We start from the raw sequence: 21572 nt of genomic DNA, 5'->3' as shown, positions 1-21572 counted from the left end.
AAGTTTTGGTTTAATTTCCAGTGCAAATGTCTTAGTACACTTGAAATAAGACAAAACTAGCTTAAAACTATCTTTTCAGCAATAAATATGTGCTTGTTTATGTCAATAATTTCTTAATATTGCAAAAAAAAAAAAGTACTAATTCCACTGGCAGATTATTTCACCTTTTTGCCATGTTTTTAGTGAAATAATCTGCCAATGGAACTAAAACTTTTTCATCAATATTACGGGAATATTTTTTAAGATCCTTTATTATACTGAAAAGTCACTCAGGAGGTAGTTTTCTCTTATTTAAAATGTATTAAGGTATTTGCACTGGAAATTAGACCAAAACGTCTTGGTAAGATTTTGCAGTTTTGTAATGCACTTAGTGGGTGAGCGACAATTATAATGTATGAAATGAAAATAATTCTAATTTAGAGTGTGTTCATATTTTTAAATATTCAGGGATTTTCTTTCTTAGATGACTGTGACATTGCCTTGAGGCTCTTTTTTTAACAGCTATAATTTCTTGTTTTGTGTGTTTTTATTACAAAACTGTGTATATGACATAATTTTTTAAAGTTTATTTTATAGTGCTTAACACTGCTTCTTACGAATGTTTATGACTGCCCACTTGGTGGTGATGATTGACTTGTTTATGTTAAAATCTGACCATTTTGAGCTGCATGTTAGGGAGAAGCTAAGCTTTTCTGAAGCGTGAAACAAGCCTTAATGGACTGGCAACCTGTTCAGGTGCGAGCCCATTCCCATGACAGCCTATTTACATAATAAAAAACAAATTAAAGTAGCCTATTTGATGTAAAATGTACATAGTGAAGCATATTGGGCATTACTCAACATTCATCTCGGGTCTAATTAACTTTGGCTGTTCAATAATTTTGTTTTTATTGAAGTTTTTTTTAGATTTTTGCAACAAAATTGTAATTTTTGTGTAATTGTTAAGCAGTACGAGTTTGTATCTCGTACTGCTGTAGTGTAGGATAATAAACTAAAATTTATTTGTTTCTGTTTTATAGATTTGTCCATTTTGTTCACAAATAAAATATATACACACCGACCATCATTTTTGTTTGTCTGATCTGTGATCTATGATTTTTAGTTTCATTTTAGGTTCTAACAGAACAGAAGTCCCTTTCTAGAAGACCTGGAGGATCTGAAGGGCCTGCAAGATAAAATCTAATTTAATCAAGCGATCAGGCTAAGATTATTGATAGCTAAAGATTAAAAGCACAACTGTAGAGAGCTTCTGCGTGTTTACTGACTTTTGGGTGGTCTTCTAAATATTTATTGTTTAAAATTACATTTTAGTATTTCGGTTTTCAGACAAAAGCAACGCAGCGTGGTCTCTGGCTTGCCGTAGATCAGATGTACCTATTTGAAAGACAAGCCTCTCCTACCAATCACAGCAACCATGCAACATCTGCCGGCCAATGAACGGTGGATGACAGAAGGTGCAGTTGCATTTCCATCAGAACCACCCACTTCCTTGTTGAACTGAAGCATGACTGTTGGGATGTGAGTCTTTGGCAGTAGTGACAGCTCACTGAGGCTCTGACACCCACCGGATCACGGCTCCCGTCCTGAGGAGACCCGCTCTCTGTTACCATGGGGGTAAGCGCTATAACACGCTTTGGGTTCTGACGTATTTTCAGTTTTATTTGACTGAATGCAGTTTTTACTGGGAATAAGGCGGTGAGGACGGTGTGTCGCATCGTCAACTGGTTGGCTACCCTTATGATTGATATGTTGTTCTATCACCCAATAAAGGCGTTAGAACCTAACAACCAATGGATGCAAAGACGTGGTTTCAAGTGTGGCGTTATTGGTAGTTTTATAGGTTGCTTACGCCCTTATTGGGGATAATTGTCCAATCAGAATCTACGCATTTTTTTGACGCTGAGCGTCACCGCTGTAAATCCAATGTGCTTCTCGCTTGCTCTCGCCTGATTGGTCCAGAACGAGTTTGTGGGTGGGATCTACTGTTGTTTTGTGATGGAACGGAAAATGGCGGCTGTTTGGAGACGTTCATGCCGATAGGTTTTGCAGTTATAGTTACACAGAGAAAATGTTTTTCTATGGCTGAGCTCGTTCGGCTACAGATATCTGTTGTTAAATAACCCGAGGATATGTTTGGGATTCTGTCGGAGGACATTTTGAACTCAGCAGACCAACACTGGCTCGGATTAGAACAAAGCTTCCGTTGATCTCGAATTTAAAGAAACTATATAACTTATTGTTCCCGCTAACTTCTAGACTATGATGTAACCGAGTCGGACTGCTTTTTTCTCTTTTTGCATCTTTTAAACCGCTTTGGTGATTCACTCTAAATCAAAGCGGAGTCAGCCAAACTCTCTGTAAGCTTTGTTATTTTAATCTTTTTAAAGGGTCTTGGATTGCAGCCATTTAGGTCCATACTTTTTAGCGGATTGTTTACAACCAAAGAGCCATGTGGCCCTACGGTGCAGGTTAAAGGTCTTCTTTGGTGGTTCTTTACTTCTTCAATAGAGAGAAGCCAGTCGTTCCAACTGAATATGGATGATTCAAAGCCTCGGTTCAGCAAAAGGCTGGTAAGTTTAATAATTCCCGTTTAGGTTTCCCAGGCTGCTTATGTAATGAGAAAAAGAGTGAAACAACTGAATGTAAACTATCAGGAAAGGTTGAAGAACTTGAGTTGCACAACTCAAAGGGAAATCCCACAGCATAATCACAGGGCAGTAGAAGAGGCCCTCCAGGCTTGTTTTGAAGCAACTGATTGGACTACTCTCTGCCAGCCACATGGAGATGACGTCAGTGCCATGACTGAGTTTGTGACTGACTATCTAAACATCTGTGTGGACAGCACCATCCCCACCAGAACAGTGAGATGCTTCCCGAATAACAAACTGTGGAAAGGCAGAGTCTCTTCAGTCAGAGGCTTCTTCAGATTTACTGAAATACAGACCACTACATGAGATCTTTCCTGCCAACAGCCATCACCATCTTCAATAACTTTTTGGAGAATTAATGAGTTATAGCAACATTTATTTTCCTTTTGGGATTAATAAAGTATTTTTGAATTTTAATTTGTTGCTACTACTGCCATGCTTGACAGTTTGTCCATGCTTCTTAAGGCTGCAGGAATGGAGAGCTGTTTTTTCCTGGTTTTGGCCCTGGAAGAACCAAGCTAGACTCCATGGCTCATATGGCAAATCGTTATTACTCTTAGCTGTTTTTTAAAGTTGTCGTACAACTATTGAACAGTGTAAGCTGATGAATTTGGTTCAGAGATTGTGCATCTATGTCTGGCTGCATTTAAGATCCATAAATATTAACGTACTAGAACAATGATCAATTTAATACCAAGAAATGCTTTTGGTTGAGTAATTAACTGTTTTTTTGATTATTTTGTGGTGTACAAATAAATTCAGTGTTATGAAATATTAGTCACAGTCTAACCCACAGATGTCAAACTCCAGTACTCAAGGGTCGGTGTCCTGCAGTTTTTAGATGTGCCACAAGTACAAAACACTGGAATTAAATGGCTTAATTACCTCCTCCTTGTGTAGATCAGTTCTCCAGAGCCTTGCTAATGGCTCTGGAATAATAATGACCTAATTATTCTATTCGGGTGTGGTGCAGCAGAAGCACATCTAAAAGGACACCGGCCCTTGAGGACTGGAGTTTGACACCCCCTAACCATTCTTGGAATTTGGGTTGACTGTTTAACACCGTCTACTCAGTTCTGTTGAAAGGTTACAGGTGCTTCCCATAACCATTCAGTGTGGCTTTTTAAAGTTTTTTTGTGTTGTTATTTGTCTCCTTCCGTACTTCTTAATTTGATCTATCCACTACAGCGAGCCGGTACTCGAAGGCGTTACCATGACGATGGGATCTCAGATGAGGAGATTGATGGGAGAAGGATGTTCAACTTGGAGGAGAAAGTCAGAAGCGAAAAGTTTAGTTCTGATCGAATCGTCCGCATGGAAGGAAAAGGTTGGTTAGTTGTGTTTAACCATTGTTCAGCGCTTTTTGCCTCACAATAAGAGACAGAAGCTTTTCTTAACACTTTTTTTTTTATATGTACACTTCAGTCCGTTTTTACATTTTTTCCATATTTCACAGATTTTACATACGAGTTCGTCCAGAAAGGTGGCCTGAGAGACCCGATCCTGTTTGAGAAGCCTGAAGGCCTGGGAATCAAGTAGGAACATTTCTGTTTACCGATTACTCATAACCTGTTAGCTTGTTCATGAGTTAGCTGCTGAGCAAACTGGTCAAGTTAGCTTGGTGGCTAATATGACCTGATATTTAAAATAAACTTTGACTTTTGTGTGGTTCTGCAGGATGCCAGAACCTGATTTCAGTGTCAACGATGTGAAGACGTTTGTTGGTAAGATTTTAATTGTTATCATCTTTGTTATTGTTTTTATTATTATTGTATGTTACATCTTCATCTGGGTAAAGCTACATGTCTTTAATTGGATGTTCTGCACAGAGAATAACTTCAGTTTCTGCAATAGTGAAAAAATATGGAAATAAATCTTTGTTCCAGTTCTTCATACATATTGAAAATATGTATTTGTTATCCATCCTACTCTTCTATTAATCTGATATTACATCCGTTATCCATACATCCTCATCTATTTATCTTCTCAACTATTTTTCCTTTTGTCCATTTGTCTTCTCATTATTTTGTCCTTTATCTTCTCATTCTTTTGTACTTTTGTTGTTTTGCCTTCTCATCATTTTGTCTCTCCTCAAACTCTTTCTTCTCTGATTTGATCATGTGACCAACCACCTCCCGTCTTCTTCATCCTCTCAGGTAGCAGACGCATGATAGACGTAATGGATGTGAGCACCCAGAAGGGGACAGAGATGTCCATGGCCCAGTGGACGCGTTATTATGAGACTCCGGTGTCTCAGAGAGAGAAACTCTATAATGTTATAAGTCTTGAGTTCAGCCACACCAAACTGGAGAATTTGGTTAAAAGACCAACCACAGTATGTTCTCTCTCTGTGTGAATATACTGACATCAGTAACGTTTTAACTTTCAATACATTTTATTTTATTTTTTTCATTTTTGTACGCATAGGTGGAGCTCATAGACTGGGTGGACAACATGTGGCCTCGTCATTTAAAAGAGAGGCAGAGGGATTCAACCAACTCCATCAATGACATGCAGTATCCAAAAGTCCAGAAGTAAGTTCACTTTCTTTCTTTCCAGGAGTCAGTGAAACCCTAACCCATCACTGCAGAAACACAAAACCTTACCATAAAATCTTATCTTTTGTCTAATTTCAAGTGTACATATGTGAGTTTTGTCTTATTTCATGTGTACAAACTAAGGGTATTATAGTTAACTAAAACTAAAAAAAATAACAAAAAGTTGAGAAAAAACATTTTCGGTAATTAATGGGAAAAAACTGTTACTAACTAGAACTATGCTGTATTGTGTAAAAGTAAAACATACTGAAATTATAGATAGAACATCGTTTGTTTTTGTGGAACTGATGTGAAATTTACTTTTTATTTATTTTAACCACACAAGCAGTTTAGATCAACTGTCGGCAAATTACGGCATTCCATACTCCACCAGGTGGCGCTAGTTCACGAAATGCAAAACAGCAAAAAATGGGAGAAATGCCAGTCAGTTTGTTGTTCAACAATAATAATTTTTTTCAAAATAGTGTCATCTATTGAGTATTCAATACAAAATCAATACACAAAACTTGATTCTGCACATAAAAATGAACCAAAGTATGGAAAAACTAAAACTACTACTAGAACTAATAAACTAAACAATATTTAACTATTAAAAACTAGCAAACAGTCACAACAGGATAAAACTGAACAATAATGAAAAATCCAAAACTATGGATTTTTCATTAACTCCGGTACTAACTTGCAAGTGACAATTCAGCAAGATATGTGGGCTTGTTTTAAGTAATTAATTTCTTAATATTGATGCTAAAGTTTTAGTTCCACTGGCAAATTATTTCACTTATTACATGGGAAAAATGTCTTGTTAAAAGTTAAATAATCTCTCAGTGGAACAAAATAAATATTAAGAAATTATTTACTTTAAAAAGCTGCTCTGTCTTGTTGAAAAGCTACTTTAAGTTAGTTTTGTTTTATTTAAAGTGTACTACCATATTTGCACTAGAAACTAGACAAAAGTACTTGGTAATATTTATTTTTTTTCCATGCTAGCTCATCTGAACTCAACCACTGCTGCTGTTTATTCCTCAGATATTGCCTGATGAGTGTTCAGGGTTGCTACACGGACTTTCACATCGACTTTGGCGGGACGTCAGTCTGGTACCACATTCTCAAAGGGAGGAAGGTAGATGTAAAATGTTTTTATTCAGGTTTATTGTGTTAAATGGTGCAGAGTTTGTACTGATAATAATAAATAAAATGCGTTTGTGTTTTAGGTTTTCTGGCTGATCCCTCCGACGGATCCAAGCCTGGAGCTGTATGAGAACTGGGTTCTGTCTGGGAAGCAGGGGGACATTTTCCTGGGAGATCGAGTGTCTGACTGTCAGAGGATCGAACTGAAGCCGGGCTGTACGTTCATCATACCCTCAGGTACGCTCAGAGTACGTCTGACGCAGCTGCTCAGGAAGCAGTTCTGATGTTCGGCTTGAATCCTCAGGCTGGATTCATGCGGTTTACACTCCTGTGGATTCGATTGTATTTGGAGGCAACTTCCTGCACAGCTTCAACATCCCCATGCAGCTAAACATCTGCAACATTGAGGACAGAACTCGGGTAGGTTCTGACACAAACTCTCTGAAATGTAAATAACAAGTGATGGTCAGGGGCTGCCTAATTTATTTTATTTCATTTATTCATTTCTCTTTTGAGGAACCCAAAAACAGTTGAAGAATAATAGAGAATGCAAGTGGTTGATGTTGATTAGAGCTGGGGGATAAATTGATTATATCGACTAATCAAATTTTTTTCTTATTGATGGTTTAATTTTAACAAAATGTGGATTTTCGCTTCTCCCACCAATGTACTATGTGTGTTTCTGTAGCTCAGATTGTTTTACATCTTCTAATTATTTTGAGTTTAAATTCAAGTTAATTCACAGAAGAGATGATTGAAATAAATGCCAGTTTTTATAAATATTTTCAGTTGTTTTTAATTTATTTTTAATAAAATTTGAGAAAAAAAAGGGATTTAAATCTTATTTGGTATGAAATAATTGTAGATTTTATTTTTAAGCCATGTCATCCAGCTGTAATGCAGATGGAGACTTTTTATTTATAGTCAGGGTAAAATTATTACTGACATAATCTTTTTATAATAGAAAAAGTTACGTAAAACACAAAGTATTTGCATTTTTATAACCAAGCTTTTATAATAAGTAAAAGCTGACTTTGCTTGCTGCGACCAAGTTATTTAACAATCAAATAAATCTTGTTTTTCTAACCGAGAATAAATTTGTTCAGTTGAGTCTAAAAGAATTTGAAAACTACAACCTTTTCTTTTAACACAAAACATGTACTAAATTATTTTAAGTTTTGAATCTACAAAGAACAAAATCCCTTAACAATCTAAAAAATTAGACAATGTTCTTGGCCCACGAGTATTTTTGACTCAACCATTTTGCCACATGTGACATAAAGTTTGTACACCCCTGGTCTTGGTTTTCCCTCCGTGTCGGCTGCAGGTTCCTGTGAAGTTTCGCTGCCCGTTCTTTTACGAGATGTGCTGGTACGTGTTGGAGCGCTACGTCTTCAGTCTGACAAAGACGTCCTACTTTACCGCTGAGTTTCAGAAGTACTCACTGGGCACAGGTATGAAACAAATACATAATGAATACAGTTTGTAGACTGACTCTGGTTGTCTGCTGACCTTCAGTCAATATTCTGGAAGTTCGTTCTGCTGCCTACAATGTTTCTTTACACTAAGTGGAAAATGTCACAAATTGAAATTATGAAAATAAAGTAATGGAAACAGAGCAATTTCAATAAAAAGTTTTTACGTTAGAATGAGGTGGTTTTTTTCAGCCATATCAAAACAGCTTTTTTCCCATTGCATGAGTCATGTGATCAGCACCCGGCTGTTACTACTGGCAGAAACACAGAAGAAGACAACAGGAAGTAGCAGGATTACAATACCGTATTTTCCGTATTATAAGGCACACTTAAAAGCCTTTAATTTTATCAGAAAACGTCAATGCGCCTTTTAATACAGACCTTATATATTGTTCTGGAGTAAAACAACACCTTCTTGTGAATTAATATGGATTAATTCTGGTTGTGCTTACTGACCTCGAGTCAATTTTGTGTGTTACGTGGCGCTCACTGCACTCTGTCAAAATGTTTAGTTACATTACGTTACGGCTACTGTAGTAAGGAGTGTCACAGAGTAATACGTACTGATTTTTCTGACTGTTTTGTTTGCGCTTCATATATACAGAAAAGATTGAAAGTAGACCACTCATTAACAGTGCACCTTATAATCCAGTGCGCCCTACAGGTAAAAAAATATGGTAGCTGTTTATTAAAATTTATTTTATTGTTTTGGACAATGTGCTATTGGCTCCACTAGAGCTCTCACAGCATCGTCGCGCAATTCATAAAAGTTGTTTCATTTGAACGTGTTGAATCAATAAAATGATTGTTGTATCTGTAAAATGGCCGACTACAATTTCCCCAAAACGCCGCTTATGTAGCCTATCCCAAGTATAATGGGCTTGTTGCGCCAACGCCTGAATAAAACGCGACGTCTCCTCTGATTGGCTCATAGATGTTGAATGCTAGCGCCACGGCTGAAATATGAATAATCCGTCACTGCCGTTATGTTAGTGACTTGGGGAGTGAACAGGCTTACCGATGTATGATTTTAATTACATTTCTTATTTAATGGAAACACAGCAATCACAAAATTGTGTTTTGTCGACATTATCAGAGTATAGACAAATATTTGCGGACATTTTTAATGAAAACACAGCTACTATTTCAGCCCTTATGCACTGACTGAAGCAATCTCTGGCTAATTCAGTCGTTTACATTCCCATCATCAGATCTGTACCACAATATCTTAAACGTTAGCTATTCCTTCTGGATGCCCAACTTGTTGCTTTGCTGTTTTTTTGTCATCGACTGTAGATGTACAGTCCAATCCTGACATGCTGGAATTTCTCTGATTAAAATCTGTTACCTGATTCAGAGGAGGATTCTGATAAGAACGAAGAGTCTGAAAAGTCTCCATCCAAAGTCCATTTGACTCCGCTGGAGCTGGAGGGTCTCTGGAGTTTGATCAGCAAACTGGAGGCGCTGCCGTCGAGCAAAAGGAGCGTCCCTGCCGGGATTCAGAATGCTTCAACTCTCATGACACACATCAAGGTACTTTACATCACTTTATCTTAACTGGTTAATATGTTTAATGTTAATTTTTTTCTTTTCAATCCCTTTTAACAACTCTTTTTTTTTTTCAGGCTTTACTGAAGGAACATGCTAATGACAACCCTAAACTGTCCTACACTGGAAAACCGATTGTGAAGTGGCCACCCAGGGTAAACATTCATCTGAATCTGACCCAAACGTCCTTCTGGACCAAAACAACCTTTTCAGTTTTATAACTATTTACACTCACATTTTCTTTTGTGTTCTTTTATTTTTCCCATCATATTATCTTAAACACTCGTTTCGTTTAGAAACACCTTGGGCTTAACGTAACTTGCCTGCTTTATCTGGTCCAGTTTTCTCAGCCTCTGTGACGGACAGAAAACTTCCATTTTGTTGTTTATAGCTATAAATACTCCTTCCTGTCGATTCTAGAAAAACAAAATCTGCCGTCCAGCACAGAGACAATCAGGCCTGTCATAATAACAAATTTTACTGTACGTTAAATTGTCCTGATAATTATTGTGATTAATGATAATTGCATTTTTTGAGATCCTTTTCAAGTAAATTTGTTGATGATGGCATAAGAATAGAGGTGCACCGATTTTCTGGCCGGTTGCCGATTACTGATCTTTAAAAATTCAGACCTGCCGATTCTGCTTTTAGCTGATACCTGATAACTGATTTTTTTTGTCTGAAATGTTGCTAAATATAGCAATAAAGTGGCCGAGTTGTGAACAGGGAGGTGACTGTTGTTAAACATGAACGTGCAGACACGACATGGTGGGACGGTCTGTCAGTCAAACCTCTCTCAAAAACAGGACAGTGGTTGATTTTAGACCTTTGCTGATGCATGCAAGTATCGGCTGATCACCGATCTCCTAAAAGTTAAGGAAATTGGTGCCAATACGAATGCAAGTTTGCTCTCAAAAAACAATACACTTTCATTTTGTAAAGAACACTTAACACTGGAACTGGAAGATAATTTAACTATCCAAAATAAAACACAACAATAATAACCCATAAACAGAATGGATTATGATTTCTCTGTGAACAGAAATGTCCTTCCTAATTATTGATATCGGCTGATATGAAATGGTTAGATTGTGATGCGTATGTAAAAAGATGTCTGTGTTAATGCCTTCAGCGTTCAGACAGACAAATCTGGCAACTACCCTTTATCAAATGATATAAGGGACAAATTACTTTAATAAGTGGAATATACTACAACTAACAATAATAATGTTAAATTTTCTTGACTTTTCTGCGTCTTCCTCAGCCTTCGTGGTATCAGCCGCCTCCTCCGCCTCCACCGCCACCAGCTCCTCGTCCTAAACCGCCCTCAGCGACCTCCATGCAACGTCCGCAGAAACCCTCCTCCATGTCCTCCCTGAGGCGCCGCAGAGTCAGGTAACAAAAATAAAACAAACGTTTAGGTTGGGCACAACCAGAATTACTAAAGGGATGGGAAGAAGGACTGTGATTTGCGATTTAGTAAACAATTTTTCTGATGATTAATCGGATAAACGCAGTGTAGGGCTAATCTGGTGATCCTTTTTTGGATTAACCCAACTAATAATTACATAGCAAAAGGTGTTTTTTTTTTTTTTTTTTACTGAATTTGAATCAGGTGAAGCTAAAAATGCTCTACCCAGAACTCCTCAAGTTTTGGGTGGAGCATTTTTACAGACAAAGGTTTTTATTTTATCTTTAATGCTAAATGTTTATATTTTTGTAAAATCTTTGGCTTAGAAACTGCTCTGATTGTGTTCTTTCAGGAAATGGCCTTTTCTTGAGTTTGTATACTCCAGTTAACAATTAATCAATTTCTAAATTATTTCATTATTATTCCAATAATTGATTAATCACGATAAATGTCTCAGCCCTAATTGGAAGTCCGTACAGAGTCCTAATTTGGTTAAAAATATGAACTGAAGTGTCTGAGGAAGGACACAATGCTCCAGTGCAAACCTCTGATCATTCCTCTGATTCTGCGATCAGGCTACACTTCTTCATGAAGACAATTTATGTTCACTGTGTTTGTGAACCTTTCTTCCGTTTGTCTGCAGATGTAAGCGCTGTGAGGCGTGTATGAGAGCAGAGTGTGGAGACTGTAACTTCTGCAGAGACATGAAGAAGTTTGGAGGACCCGGGAAACTCAAGCAGACCTGCGTGCTGCGGCAGTGCCTCTCGGTAAGAAAGTTCAACGTTTATTTGTTGTGTGCAAAGTAGAAACACGTCTCTTTGGTCAATTAAATTTTACTTTACTGTTTGCAAGAATGTTACTTAATAAGAAAGGTGAAAAAATGAATAAAATGTCAAATACATTTTTATAAATATTTCAAAATATTATCTGCAAGTACCAATAATGGGATAGTAATTAATACATATACATTTTATTCAATAAATAGTGCGTATCTGCACAACATCTATAAAAAAGTTTCCATCCACATAAATCTGCACTACTGCACGCCTGATTATTGTTTTAAACATTCCAGACCCGTAGGGGGCAGCGTGGTGCAAAGCTCAGGCCGCCTCAGCCAACCAGATTGCTTCAAAACAACCACAACTTCCTGTTAGGAGTTAAACATGGCACCAGCAGGTTAATTTATATGGACAGATATGGGTGTTAAACTACCTTTAATTAGTCTATTTGAATGTAAAGTTAATAAAACACAAGACGATATCGACTAGGAATCACATCGCTGCATTATTTGTCGCAGACTAAGTCTCAGGTTGCTCATGTGGACACACAAATACAAATATGGAGTTTTCTCAAATAATTTCTCCATGTTGGTTGGAGATTTTATAAATAACAGTTTTGAGTTTGAGTAAACGAATAAAATGCATTCTAATAGTTTATTTTAATGGGTGTGCATAAGAGTGACATGACACTGATAAACATGAACTAGTCTTCATGAATGTTTCTGTAAAAGTCGGTAAATAATGATGCTTTTAATGCAAATTTGACACTTTTAGTGGACTTTTAATCCAACCTTTAGTGCAACTTTGCATTAAAAGTGTCATTATTTATTGAATGACACTTTGTGACAACGGTCGTAAAAATTCATGAAGACTCCTTTATGTTTATAACAGGTCAGTCTTATACATACCCATTCAAATAAACTGTTACCGAATGGATTTGTTTTTCCCAGATGTTATGCCAAAGGTATTATTGACAGGGTTTGTTGTAGTGAGTGAACTGATTTTTCCTTTTTGCGTGTGTGTGTGTTTTGTAACTTTGCTCCCTTGTCCAGCCGGGCCTCCCGCTGTCTGCAGTGTGTGAAATCTGCAAGGAGCCGAACCAGGAGGAAACCGGAGACGCTTCCCTCACTCTGATGGAGTGCTCCAGCTGCGCTCAGATTGTCCATCCTGCCTGCCTCACAGTAAGCTGGGAACATTTGTTTTTGTTCGTACAGGTTCCTTAAAATCCTTTAAAACCATTTAATTTCAACTAGGTGTATTTAAATTTTGGAAAGTGCTTGATATCTGTATAAAATCCTTGAAAGTGCTTGATATTCAAACTGCAGTAGCCATCCAAGAGTAAAAGAGTATCTGGTAAAAGTCGACTCAAGTTCTGAGTAACTGATCAAATTATCAATCATTTAATATTTAAAAATGTCATCATTAGATGGAGAAAATATAGTAAGTGGAAATTTTGATATTTAGAGGATGAAAATTAAAATAATTCATACAAGTAACAAAAAATAACTAAATCAGGCAAAATATGTTTCTTTTTCTAAATCAGTTTCTTTCAATAAAATGTTTTACTAAACTTTAATAAAAACGGCGGCTGTGTGTCTGTGTCTGGTGAATTAAAATGTGTGTTTTTCATTCAGTGGGTAGAAAATCCAGACATTTTACTCAAGTAAGAGTAGAAATACTTCATAATAAAATTACTCAAGTAAAAGTAAAAAGTACAGAGTAGTAAAAATACTACTAAGATTAAATTTTTTTCCAAAAGTTTCTCAAGTGAATGAAGTTATTACCCAACTCTGGTGCTGACTTTCTGTTTAAATGTCCTGTTAGGTTCAGGGCGACGGCGTCGTGAATAAAGACCTGCCCAGCTGCTGGGAGTGTCCAAAGTGCGTTCAGGGCATCACCGATCGAGAGGTAATCAATATCCTAATTTAGCTTCATGTCACTTTGTTTGGTTTAGTGGCTTTATTTCAGAGTCTTAAATTTATCCTGTTTACAGTGTAAAGGTGACAGAGGCGATTCATTGGTGAGCCAGAAGTTATTTTATCTTTTACATTTTATCTAAATATGTGATGCATTCAAATGCATTTATATTCCTTGAGCCTCTTTCATATTTTAGTACTCTTTTGGGATTCTAAGTGATACTGGGATCGGTTGGAATGTATGTCTAATTTAAGTTTTTGTAAAGTGCCTTTTTTATAAAAATATTTGTTGTGAATTGGTGCTTTATAAATAAACTGAATTCACTCCAAAAACACACACAAAAAAATTACCAAACACTTTTGGTCTAGATTCCTGTGCAAATTTTGTACATGAAATAAGAAAAATGTAACTTTCAACATTGTTTTAAGGAAATGATTCCAGATAATTTCACTTATAATATGATAAAATGTCTTATTAGTGAATTAATCTGCTTGTAGAACTAGTACTTTTTTTTCATCAATATTAAGGAATAAATTGACATAAAATAAGGTTTGTCTTATTTCAGATGTACTAAGATATTTCCACTAGAAATTAGACAAAAAATACTTGGTAAGATTTTGTTTTTTGCAGTCTTGAATTGAAAGGCAGACTGTTGCATTGAATTTCATTTAGGGGTGTCAGAGTAAAGGAGGTTAATAAAAATAAGTTAAACAACATGCACTACTCTGTGTCGGTCTCTCATGTAAAAGGATCAGTTGTTTTTAGGATCAGTGTGATCAAACTTTTAGTTTCTGATTCCTTTTGTTTTTAATCTTATTCCTTTTTTCCTCCGATGTGCAGAAGAGGAAATCTTCATCACTGCTCGATGCTCGAATTGCTAAAATTTACAGACGGCAGTTCCACAGCCAGGAGGGCGACGACTCCGGGAGTGATGACGACGATCACGGTTTGTGTGTTTTAAATGTCTGCTGGAAGCTGAAAGTGGGCAATATGGACTCAAAAGTTTTATAACAATATTTTATGGTACTAAACAGATAAAAATATTAACTATTTATTGCTACTTTTTTTTAGATATTGCCTGTCGCAATTAATGGTATATATAGTCGGAGGAAAAATGTTGATAATTTCCATTCTGATAATAAATATATTTTGAGGGCTAATTTTGTTTACAGAAACATCATAATCCCCCAGAAGTGAGAGTTTTTTTTCCCCCAAACTCCGATTCTAATCTCAGAATTCTGACTTTTCTTTTTGTTATAAATTCTACGACTTTTGCCTGTGGCAATTAATTAATTAATCGGACAAAAAATTTAAATAAGTTCAGCAGCTTTTCAATCACTGTTTACTAAAAAACATAAAATATGCCAGAAGAAGGAAGCAGTTTTCTGATTTTTATGCAATATTGACATCTCCTGTTGTCACATTGTGTCTCTAGTGTCTCACAGAAGAAGAATGGGCCACTCGTCCAGAAGGTCGTTTGGCGCCAGCAGGAGGGGTCTGTCGCGGGGCGGCTTGTCCCACAAGGGGAACCGAGGCGGGTTTGTGTCGGGCGGCTCCATGTCGGTCCTCAGGCTGAAGCGAGGGATGGGAATGAAGGAGGTAGGGCGCAGAGGGCGGGTCCGGCTCCGCGGAGGATCCAGGATGCAACGCAGAGGAGACGACTCCGAAGAGTCGGACGATGACGAAGACGACGACGAGGATGACGACGATGACGACGACGATTACGACGAGGACGAGTGCGACAGCGAGGAAGAGAAGGACTATCTGCGCCACAAACACCGGAGACGCAGGAGGGACTACGACGAAGATGACGACAGCGAGGGGCAGGAGTTCGACCCCGAGGAAGAGGAGGTGGACACGGCAGAGGACGACGAGATGAAAGGGGAGGACGACGAGGAGGACGGACGCTGGGATTCGGACCCGGAACCGCCGGTGCTGCTGGTGTCTGATCTGAACGACGACCTGCTGAGTGGATCCTACCTGACGGTCACGCTGCAGCAGCCGCACAAGGCCAAGACACAGTCAGGTAAACGGAGGAACTCAAGTGTTTAATGATGGGACTCGGTTAAATTGTCAACTTAAGGTTCTGAAATTAATCAAAATTAATAAAATTTTAAGCAAATCACATATCAACAAAATAAAGATTTTTAATTAAAAAAAATTTTTTTTTGCTGCTAAATTATTGAATAAATGATAATATTTTACCTACTTTTATTAAAGCTGCAATATGTAATTTTTATAAAAAATGTTTTTTACATATTTGTTAAAACTGTCACTGTGTTATGACAGAATGTTATGAGAAAAATAATCTGTGAAAAAAAAATCAGCCAATCAGAGCCCGGAGGCGGGTTTTAGCACTGTCAGTCATGCCCATCTAAGTTCCACCCCTTCTCACGCCGTCTTTCCTCTCTGCTACGCTGCAGCTAGCGTAGCCTTCTATGAATGCTAAGGCTAGTTAGCATAGCTACCTGCGACGGAAGATGAACAGTTTTCCTGTAATAGTATGTTGTTTCTCTGCCATTAGCACACTTAGCAGTGCGTTCACGAGGTTGATTGACGTGCTAAGACACTCCCCCTGGCTCTGAGTGGTTGTTTCAGGAGTAGTACATTTATGCAGATGGCAGTAGGATCACAGATGATCTGTGTCACGCCATGCTGTCACGACATAGTGAGAGTTTTACCAAAAATGTAAAAAACATATATTTTTATTAAAGTTACATAAAGCAGCTTTAATAAAAATACACTAATAGGTCCTATAAACAGTATTTGTTTTTAATCCGTAATTTGGTTTATTCAACCATCAGATTAGGGAAAAGTCCTATTATATTCACTCTGATCATTCATGTAACTTCTTTAGAAATATGAACTGTGGACGCTGACATTAGCATTGGGAACATTGGCGCTGCTGCTACATGTTTAGCATTAAGTTGCTATTTTAGGCCTGAATAGCTTCACTGACAGGCTAACTCCTTTTAACACAACTTTTACCCAACAAGTTTTTTCCAGTGTCCCATTAGATTGTTTTTTGAAGGAAAAATTAACCTACAGTGGGCAGAAAGAAGCATCTCTGTCGTCCATTTAGTTTGTGGATGTCGCTTGTGCGTCACATTTACAGGCGTACCAAAAACGATCAAAAACAAAGGTTCTGACGTTTGTATGTTTAAAGAAAAAAAAAAAGCAATTCAAGTTGTATAATTAATTTATTGTAATTATGATGTTAAAGTCCTGTCTCTAGTTAAAGTCCTTCTCTCTAGTTGAGTGTTGTGTTACCTGAGCGCTACCTGTCTGCTCGGTTCAGGCTCCATCGTTCCAAAGCTGGAAGCGGCCATGGGCTTAAGGTCAACTGGAGCTGCAGGAGGTCAGCAGGGCTTCATCCAGAGAAAGGCGGCTCATTCCAAACCGTCCAGGGCCCGAGGTTCTGATCCTGCTGACTCTGTAACCCCGAGAGGACCGGGCAGGTAGAGATTTCTCTGTTTTAGTTACAAATACTCCTACTACTTCTATCTGATAACCAGAGTTATGCAGTAACTAGTTACATTTACTCACACTTATTTGAGTAACTTTGAGAAAATGTACTTTTTGGAGTATTTTTAATTATACTTTGACTAGAGTAATTTTACTACGCAGTATGTGAGTAACTTCTCTGAATGAAGAACAAACATATTTTAAATAGAAATTCACCAGACAGACCCACACCTGCAGTTTTTGTTCAAATTTTATAAACTTTATATTGATTTGTAATTTTATTTTTCTTTTGCCTGCTTTTGTTATGTTGTAACCATGTTATTTCCTCATATATCCTCTCTGTCAGGCCTCGTATACGAGGAAACCAAGGAGACAAAAGCAGGAGAAATTACTCCCCGTCTTCCTCAGAGGAAGATCAGGCTGCTGCTTCTGCCGCCTCCCTCCCATCGTCTCTACTGTCCCTGCCGTCCTTTAAGGATGCAGGAAGTGATCGGGGAGGGGAGAAGGAGGTCTGGGTGTCCGTCTTCAGCTACTTGAACAGAGCCGATCTGCTGGCCTGCATGACTGTCTGTAAAGCCTGGTACAAGTGGTATGTCTACAGATTCAGGTTTATTAAAATCAATTAAATTAAAACACTTGCGATTAATTGACAGCTAATAGTTTGTTAGATTAAAATGAGTTCCAATCGATTAACTAAATACGTCCCCTTAGACCTATTTTCAGTGTTGTAATTTGGCCGCCATCCAGCAGAGGGCGCCGCTAGTCATAGTTAATCGGAGCCCTTGGTACCAAGAATTAAGATGGCGACGGGCGCGTCCTTTAACAGAAATGAGAAACGGTCCAAATGGAGTCCGGTATTGGATGTAAAATGCTCGTTATATGGTTCTGATATTTATGAATACTTTAAAAGCTTCCTAAGTTATCGCATTAATAGCGCTCATTTAGTCGAGCTGCATGACGAAGCAGCGTTAAGTTTTCAGCCAAAAGTTACTCCTGTGCTAAGATGGCGAGGTTGTAACGACAGAAAACGGAAAGGATTATGAAGAAGGCGATCGAAAAGACATGATGCCATTAAGGGCGGCTGAGTTTGAGGTACGGACGAAAACAATTAATAAACGTACGTTTAAGTGTCGACTAATGGTTTGTTGTTAAATTTTTGAGGGTCTTTGTGAGTTTATAAATATGTCTAAGGTGAGAAAACTAACATTTTCTAACTAACATTTTCTGTTGATTCAGTCAGTATTTAATACAGCTGACGAAATTTTTAAAAAGTGCTTCCTAAAAGATGTAGGAGAGTAAAATCGTATTTCTAGAATAAAGTCGTACGAGAATAAAGTTGAAATAATGAGAATTAAATCACAATATACATGAATGGTCATAATACAAAATAAAGTTGTAGTAATATGAGAATAAAGTCATAGTATTACAAGGTCATAGTAGTATGAAAACAGCCATATTACAATAATTGTCATAATATTATGACTGCATTCTCTTAATACTTTATTCTTGTAATATTTTCATTTTATTTATGAAATTTTATGACTTTATTTTTGTAATTTTATTTTTGAAATTTTCTTAGTGTGTCCCTAATTATATATATTTTAAATACAGCATATTATGAAAAAATAACCCTTCATGTTATGGAGCCCTTCACATTACGGACGGTCTACTAGCCCCACAATATAAGAGAAGAACTCTGGGTTTTAGGAAAATGACTGGATGTCAGTTAATCGTCAGTCAATGGATAAGATCAATCGACTTTATATTTATCCATTAATTGATAACTTTCATCTTTACGGTGCTGTTGTGTGTAGGAGCTGTGACAAACGCCTGTGGAGTCACATCGATGTGAGTCGCTGTAGCCCGCTCAGTAACCAGGCGCTGGCAGGCATCATTAAACGCCACCCGACCTCTCTGGACTTATCCTGGACGCCGCTGGCCATGAAACAACTCAACTGCCTTCTCACCAGACTCCCAGGTACAAACCGTCACAAACACACACCTCCCTGTCCGTACACGCCTCATCACCCTCAGACTCCTGCGTTTCTCTGCAGGTTTGAGGGAACTCAGGCTGACTGGTCTGCCCTGGTCGTGTCTGTCTGCTCTGGTCTCTCCCACTCTGCCCCAGTTGCAGCTGCTGGATCTGCGCTGGTGTGAAGGCATTAAAGAAGCCCAGATTAAAGAGATCATCACCCCACCTGGTCAGTAGAAGTAGGCAAAACCAGAGCCAAGTGACTTTAAATCCTGGCTCTGCAAAAACACAAAATCTTACCAAGTATTTTTGGTCTAGTTTCTAGTGCAAATATCTTGGTTTTGTCTTATTTCAAGTGTACTAAAATATTTGCATTAGAAACTAGACCAAAAGTAGTTGGTAATATTTTGTTTTTGCGGTGTGAAAATGGCTGAATTTCAGTTAGATGTTTGCAAACTGCTTCATTTCTGTATGAAGTGCTTGATGCTCATACTGTGCAGTTTTGTAATAAAATGCAATCTAATGTCTGATTAAAAGCCTAAATTTGGAAAACGTTTTTTACAAAAAGAAAAAAAAAACAAACTACAAATGATCAATAATCATCGCTCTAAGAGTCACTTGTCATCTTGATCCGCCTGCGCAGACTTGGAGTCGTCCCGCAGCAGACTCAGGAACATGGTGACGCTGCGTCTGTCCGGTCTGGATGTGAGCGAGTCGACACTGAGGCTGCTGCAGCGCCACATGCCCCAGCTGGAGGCACTGGACCTGGCCCACTGCAAGGACATAACAGACTCTTGCATCACCCTGCTGGCAGCTGCTGGGACTCACACCCGCAACAATCTCAGCGAGATCACGCTCTCTGGTGGGTGTTTAAATGATCACAATCTGAAAACTGCCAGTAATTTAGGATTTTAACTGTCAACGTAAACACATGCACTAATGTTTTCACTAAAACCAGGAAGAGAGTTTATAAATCACTGAATGGCTTAACAGCATTAAAGATCTGCTGCTGTTGTATCAATCTTCCAGACCTCTCAAGTCTTCTGGTTCTGCTCTGCATCCCCAGAACCAGAACTAAATGTGGAGCCGCAGCATTCAGCTTCTATGCTTGTATGTTTGTTCAAATCTGGAACAAACGTCCAGAAAACTACAAAGCAGCCGAAAGACTGAGTTCCTTTAAATCTAGACTAAAAACCCAGTTGTTCAGAGCTGATTTTGATTCATAATCAATGAAACATTGACAAACATATTTGATGATGGCACTTAAAATGAAAAAAGTTTACTGGTTTTCTCCGTTGTTGACTTTTGTGACTTTTATAACCTTGTACTTTTGTGTTTTTAATGATGTGAAGCACTTGACGTGTCTTACTGAAATATGCTGTTCAAGCAAACTTGATTGACTTAATTTGACAATTTTAATATGTTGTTGCATAATGCAGATTAATCAAACTACTATTTTGACTTATAACCTTTCTCCGGCAGAAGATTGTCAAGTTCCATAGGAAAAGAATGGAGTGGGAAATTTTGAAATTAACGTTTGAAACAAAATTTGAATTCAAAAATACTGTTTTTGGTACTAAAGGGAAATTAAATGTTGTTGTAACCAATATTAATTCAAATTCTTCAGTTATTGTAGATGGTGATGCTGTTGGCAGGAAAGATCTGCTGTAGCAGTCTGTATTGCAGCGAGTTTGAAGAAGCCCCTGACTTTAAATCTCCCTGAATATAAAAACCTGGAAAACCGAGTTTGGTTTGAGACAATAAAACATTTTTTTGAAAATGTACAAATGTTTTTGATATGGGCGGTTGCCCAGGGCAGAATCAGAAAGGAGTAGAGCAGCCAAGAACTAGAAAATAAAATCTGTCAGTTGTCCCCCGAGCAAGTTTGCTGGTGGAGTAAGTTTCACTTTGTTGTTGTTCAGAAGTTAGAATACCAAATAAATCAGATAATTTCTTCCATTTTAATTGGAGTGCAACAGGAAAAATTAATATAAATATACAACTATATTTATATTTCAAGCTTACAAAATAAGGCCTAGTGATTAATGGCGATTAACTGTTTTAATTGATTGCCAGCACTTGCTCATCTCATCTCTTCATTTAAATCCTGACTTGTTTGTGTTTGTAAGGTTGCAACCAGCTGACGGACGGCTGCCTGCCCTACCTGAAGCGTTTCTCCTCTCTGACTCTGCTGGACCTCCGAGGCTGTAAGGGAATCAGCAGACGTGCCTGCGACGCTTTCATCTCAGATTTGTCCCACATCGCCCTCTACTGTATGATGGAGGAGAAGCTCATCCAACGCCTGGACTAACCCACACTTTTTTTTTAAAAAACATCACCAAAAAGAGTGGACTAGAAGGAAGTAGTGACTTCATTTAATCACTGATGGAGGTGGATGGGAGTTCTCCCTTTTTATTACAGCTTGTAATTTAAAACATTAAAAAGAGATGGAGAGGAATTTATTACTTTAGTATTTTCTTTGTAAACAGAGGATAGGTGCTTGTGAATATTGTTTATCTGAGCACTGTGCTAAAATAAAAGCTTAGTAGTCCTATGTATGTTATTTCTGTTCTAATGGGAATGGTCATAAAGTTTTCACCAACAAAGCAAACTTGATATCTTTTTTTTTCCTTATTAATGAGAATTATTGCTACAGCCAATCTTACTCTGT

The 21572-nt window shown here is 37.8% G+C and overlaps 1 protein-coding gene across 3 annotated transcripts; it reads left to right on the top strand.

Annotated features, from left to right (window-relative positions):
- The first annotated feature begins 1486 nt into the window (after positions 1-1486).
- Positions 1487-21512, top strand: LOC102237385 (lysine-specific demethylase 2A-like). Of its 3 annotated transcripts, none has more exons than XM_023334179.1 (25): positions 1487-1614; positions 3837-3975; positions 4105-4183; positions 4326-4372; positions 4805-4983; positions 5076-5182; positions 6233-6326; positions 6418-6571; positions 6639-6754; positions 7662-7788; positions 9167-9342; positions 9435-9512; positions 10622-10752; positions 11412-11535; positions 12600-12728; positions 13372-13455; positions 13541-13567; positions 14305-14410; positions 14900-15490; positions 16763-16922; positions 17276-17518; positions 18744-18907; positions 18984-19130; positions 19545-19763; positions 21031-21512. In XM_023334179.1, exons 1-25 carry the CDS (start codon positions 1609-1611, stop codon positions 21210-21212), a joined length of 3609 nt encoding a protein of 1202 aa, XP_023189947.1. In that variant the 5' UTR covers positions 1487-1608; the 3' UTR covers positions 21213-21512. The 3 variants fall into 3 exon arrangements, with proteins under 3 accessions (XP_023189947.1, XP_014328531.1, XP_023189946.1); XM_014473045.2 differs by lacking the exon at positions 1487-1614 and adding an exon at positions 2003-2570; XM_023334178.1 differs by lacking the exons at positions 1487-1614; positions 13541-13567 and adding an exon at positions 2003-2570.
- Positions 21513-21572: the final 60 nt, after the last annotated feature.

Source organism: Xiphophorus maculatus, chromosome 5, assembly GCF_002775205.1.
Source record: "Xiphophorus maculatus strain JP 163 A chromosome 5, X_maculatus-5.0-male, whole genome shotgun sequence".
NCBI classification, from domain to species: domain Eukaryota; kingdom Metazoa; phylum Chordata; class Actinopteri; order Cyprinodontiformes; family Poeciliidae; genus Xiphophorus; species Xiphophorus maculatus.
The sequence above is the reverse complement of the archived record's forward strand: the minus strand, read 5'-3'. Positions and strand labels throughout refer to the sequence as shown.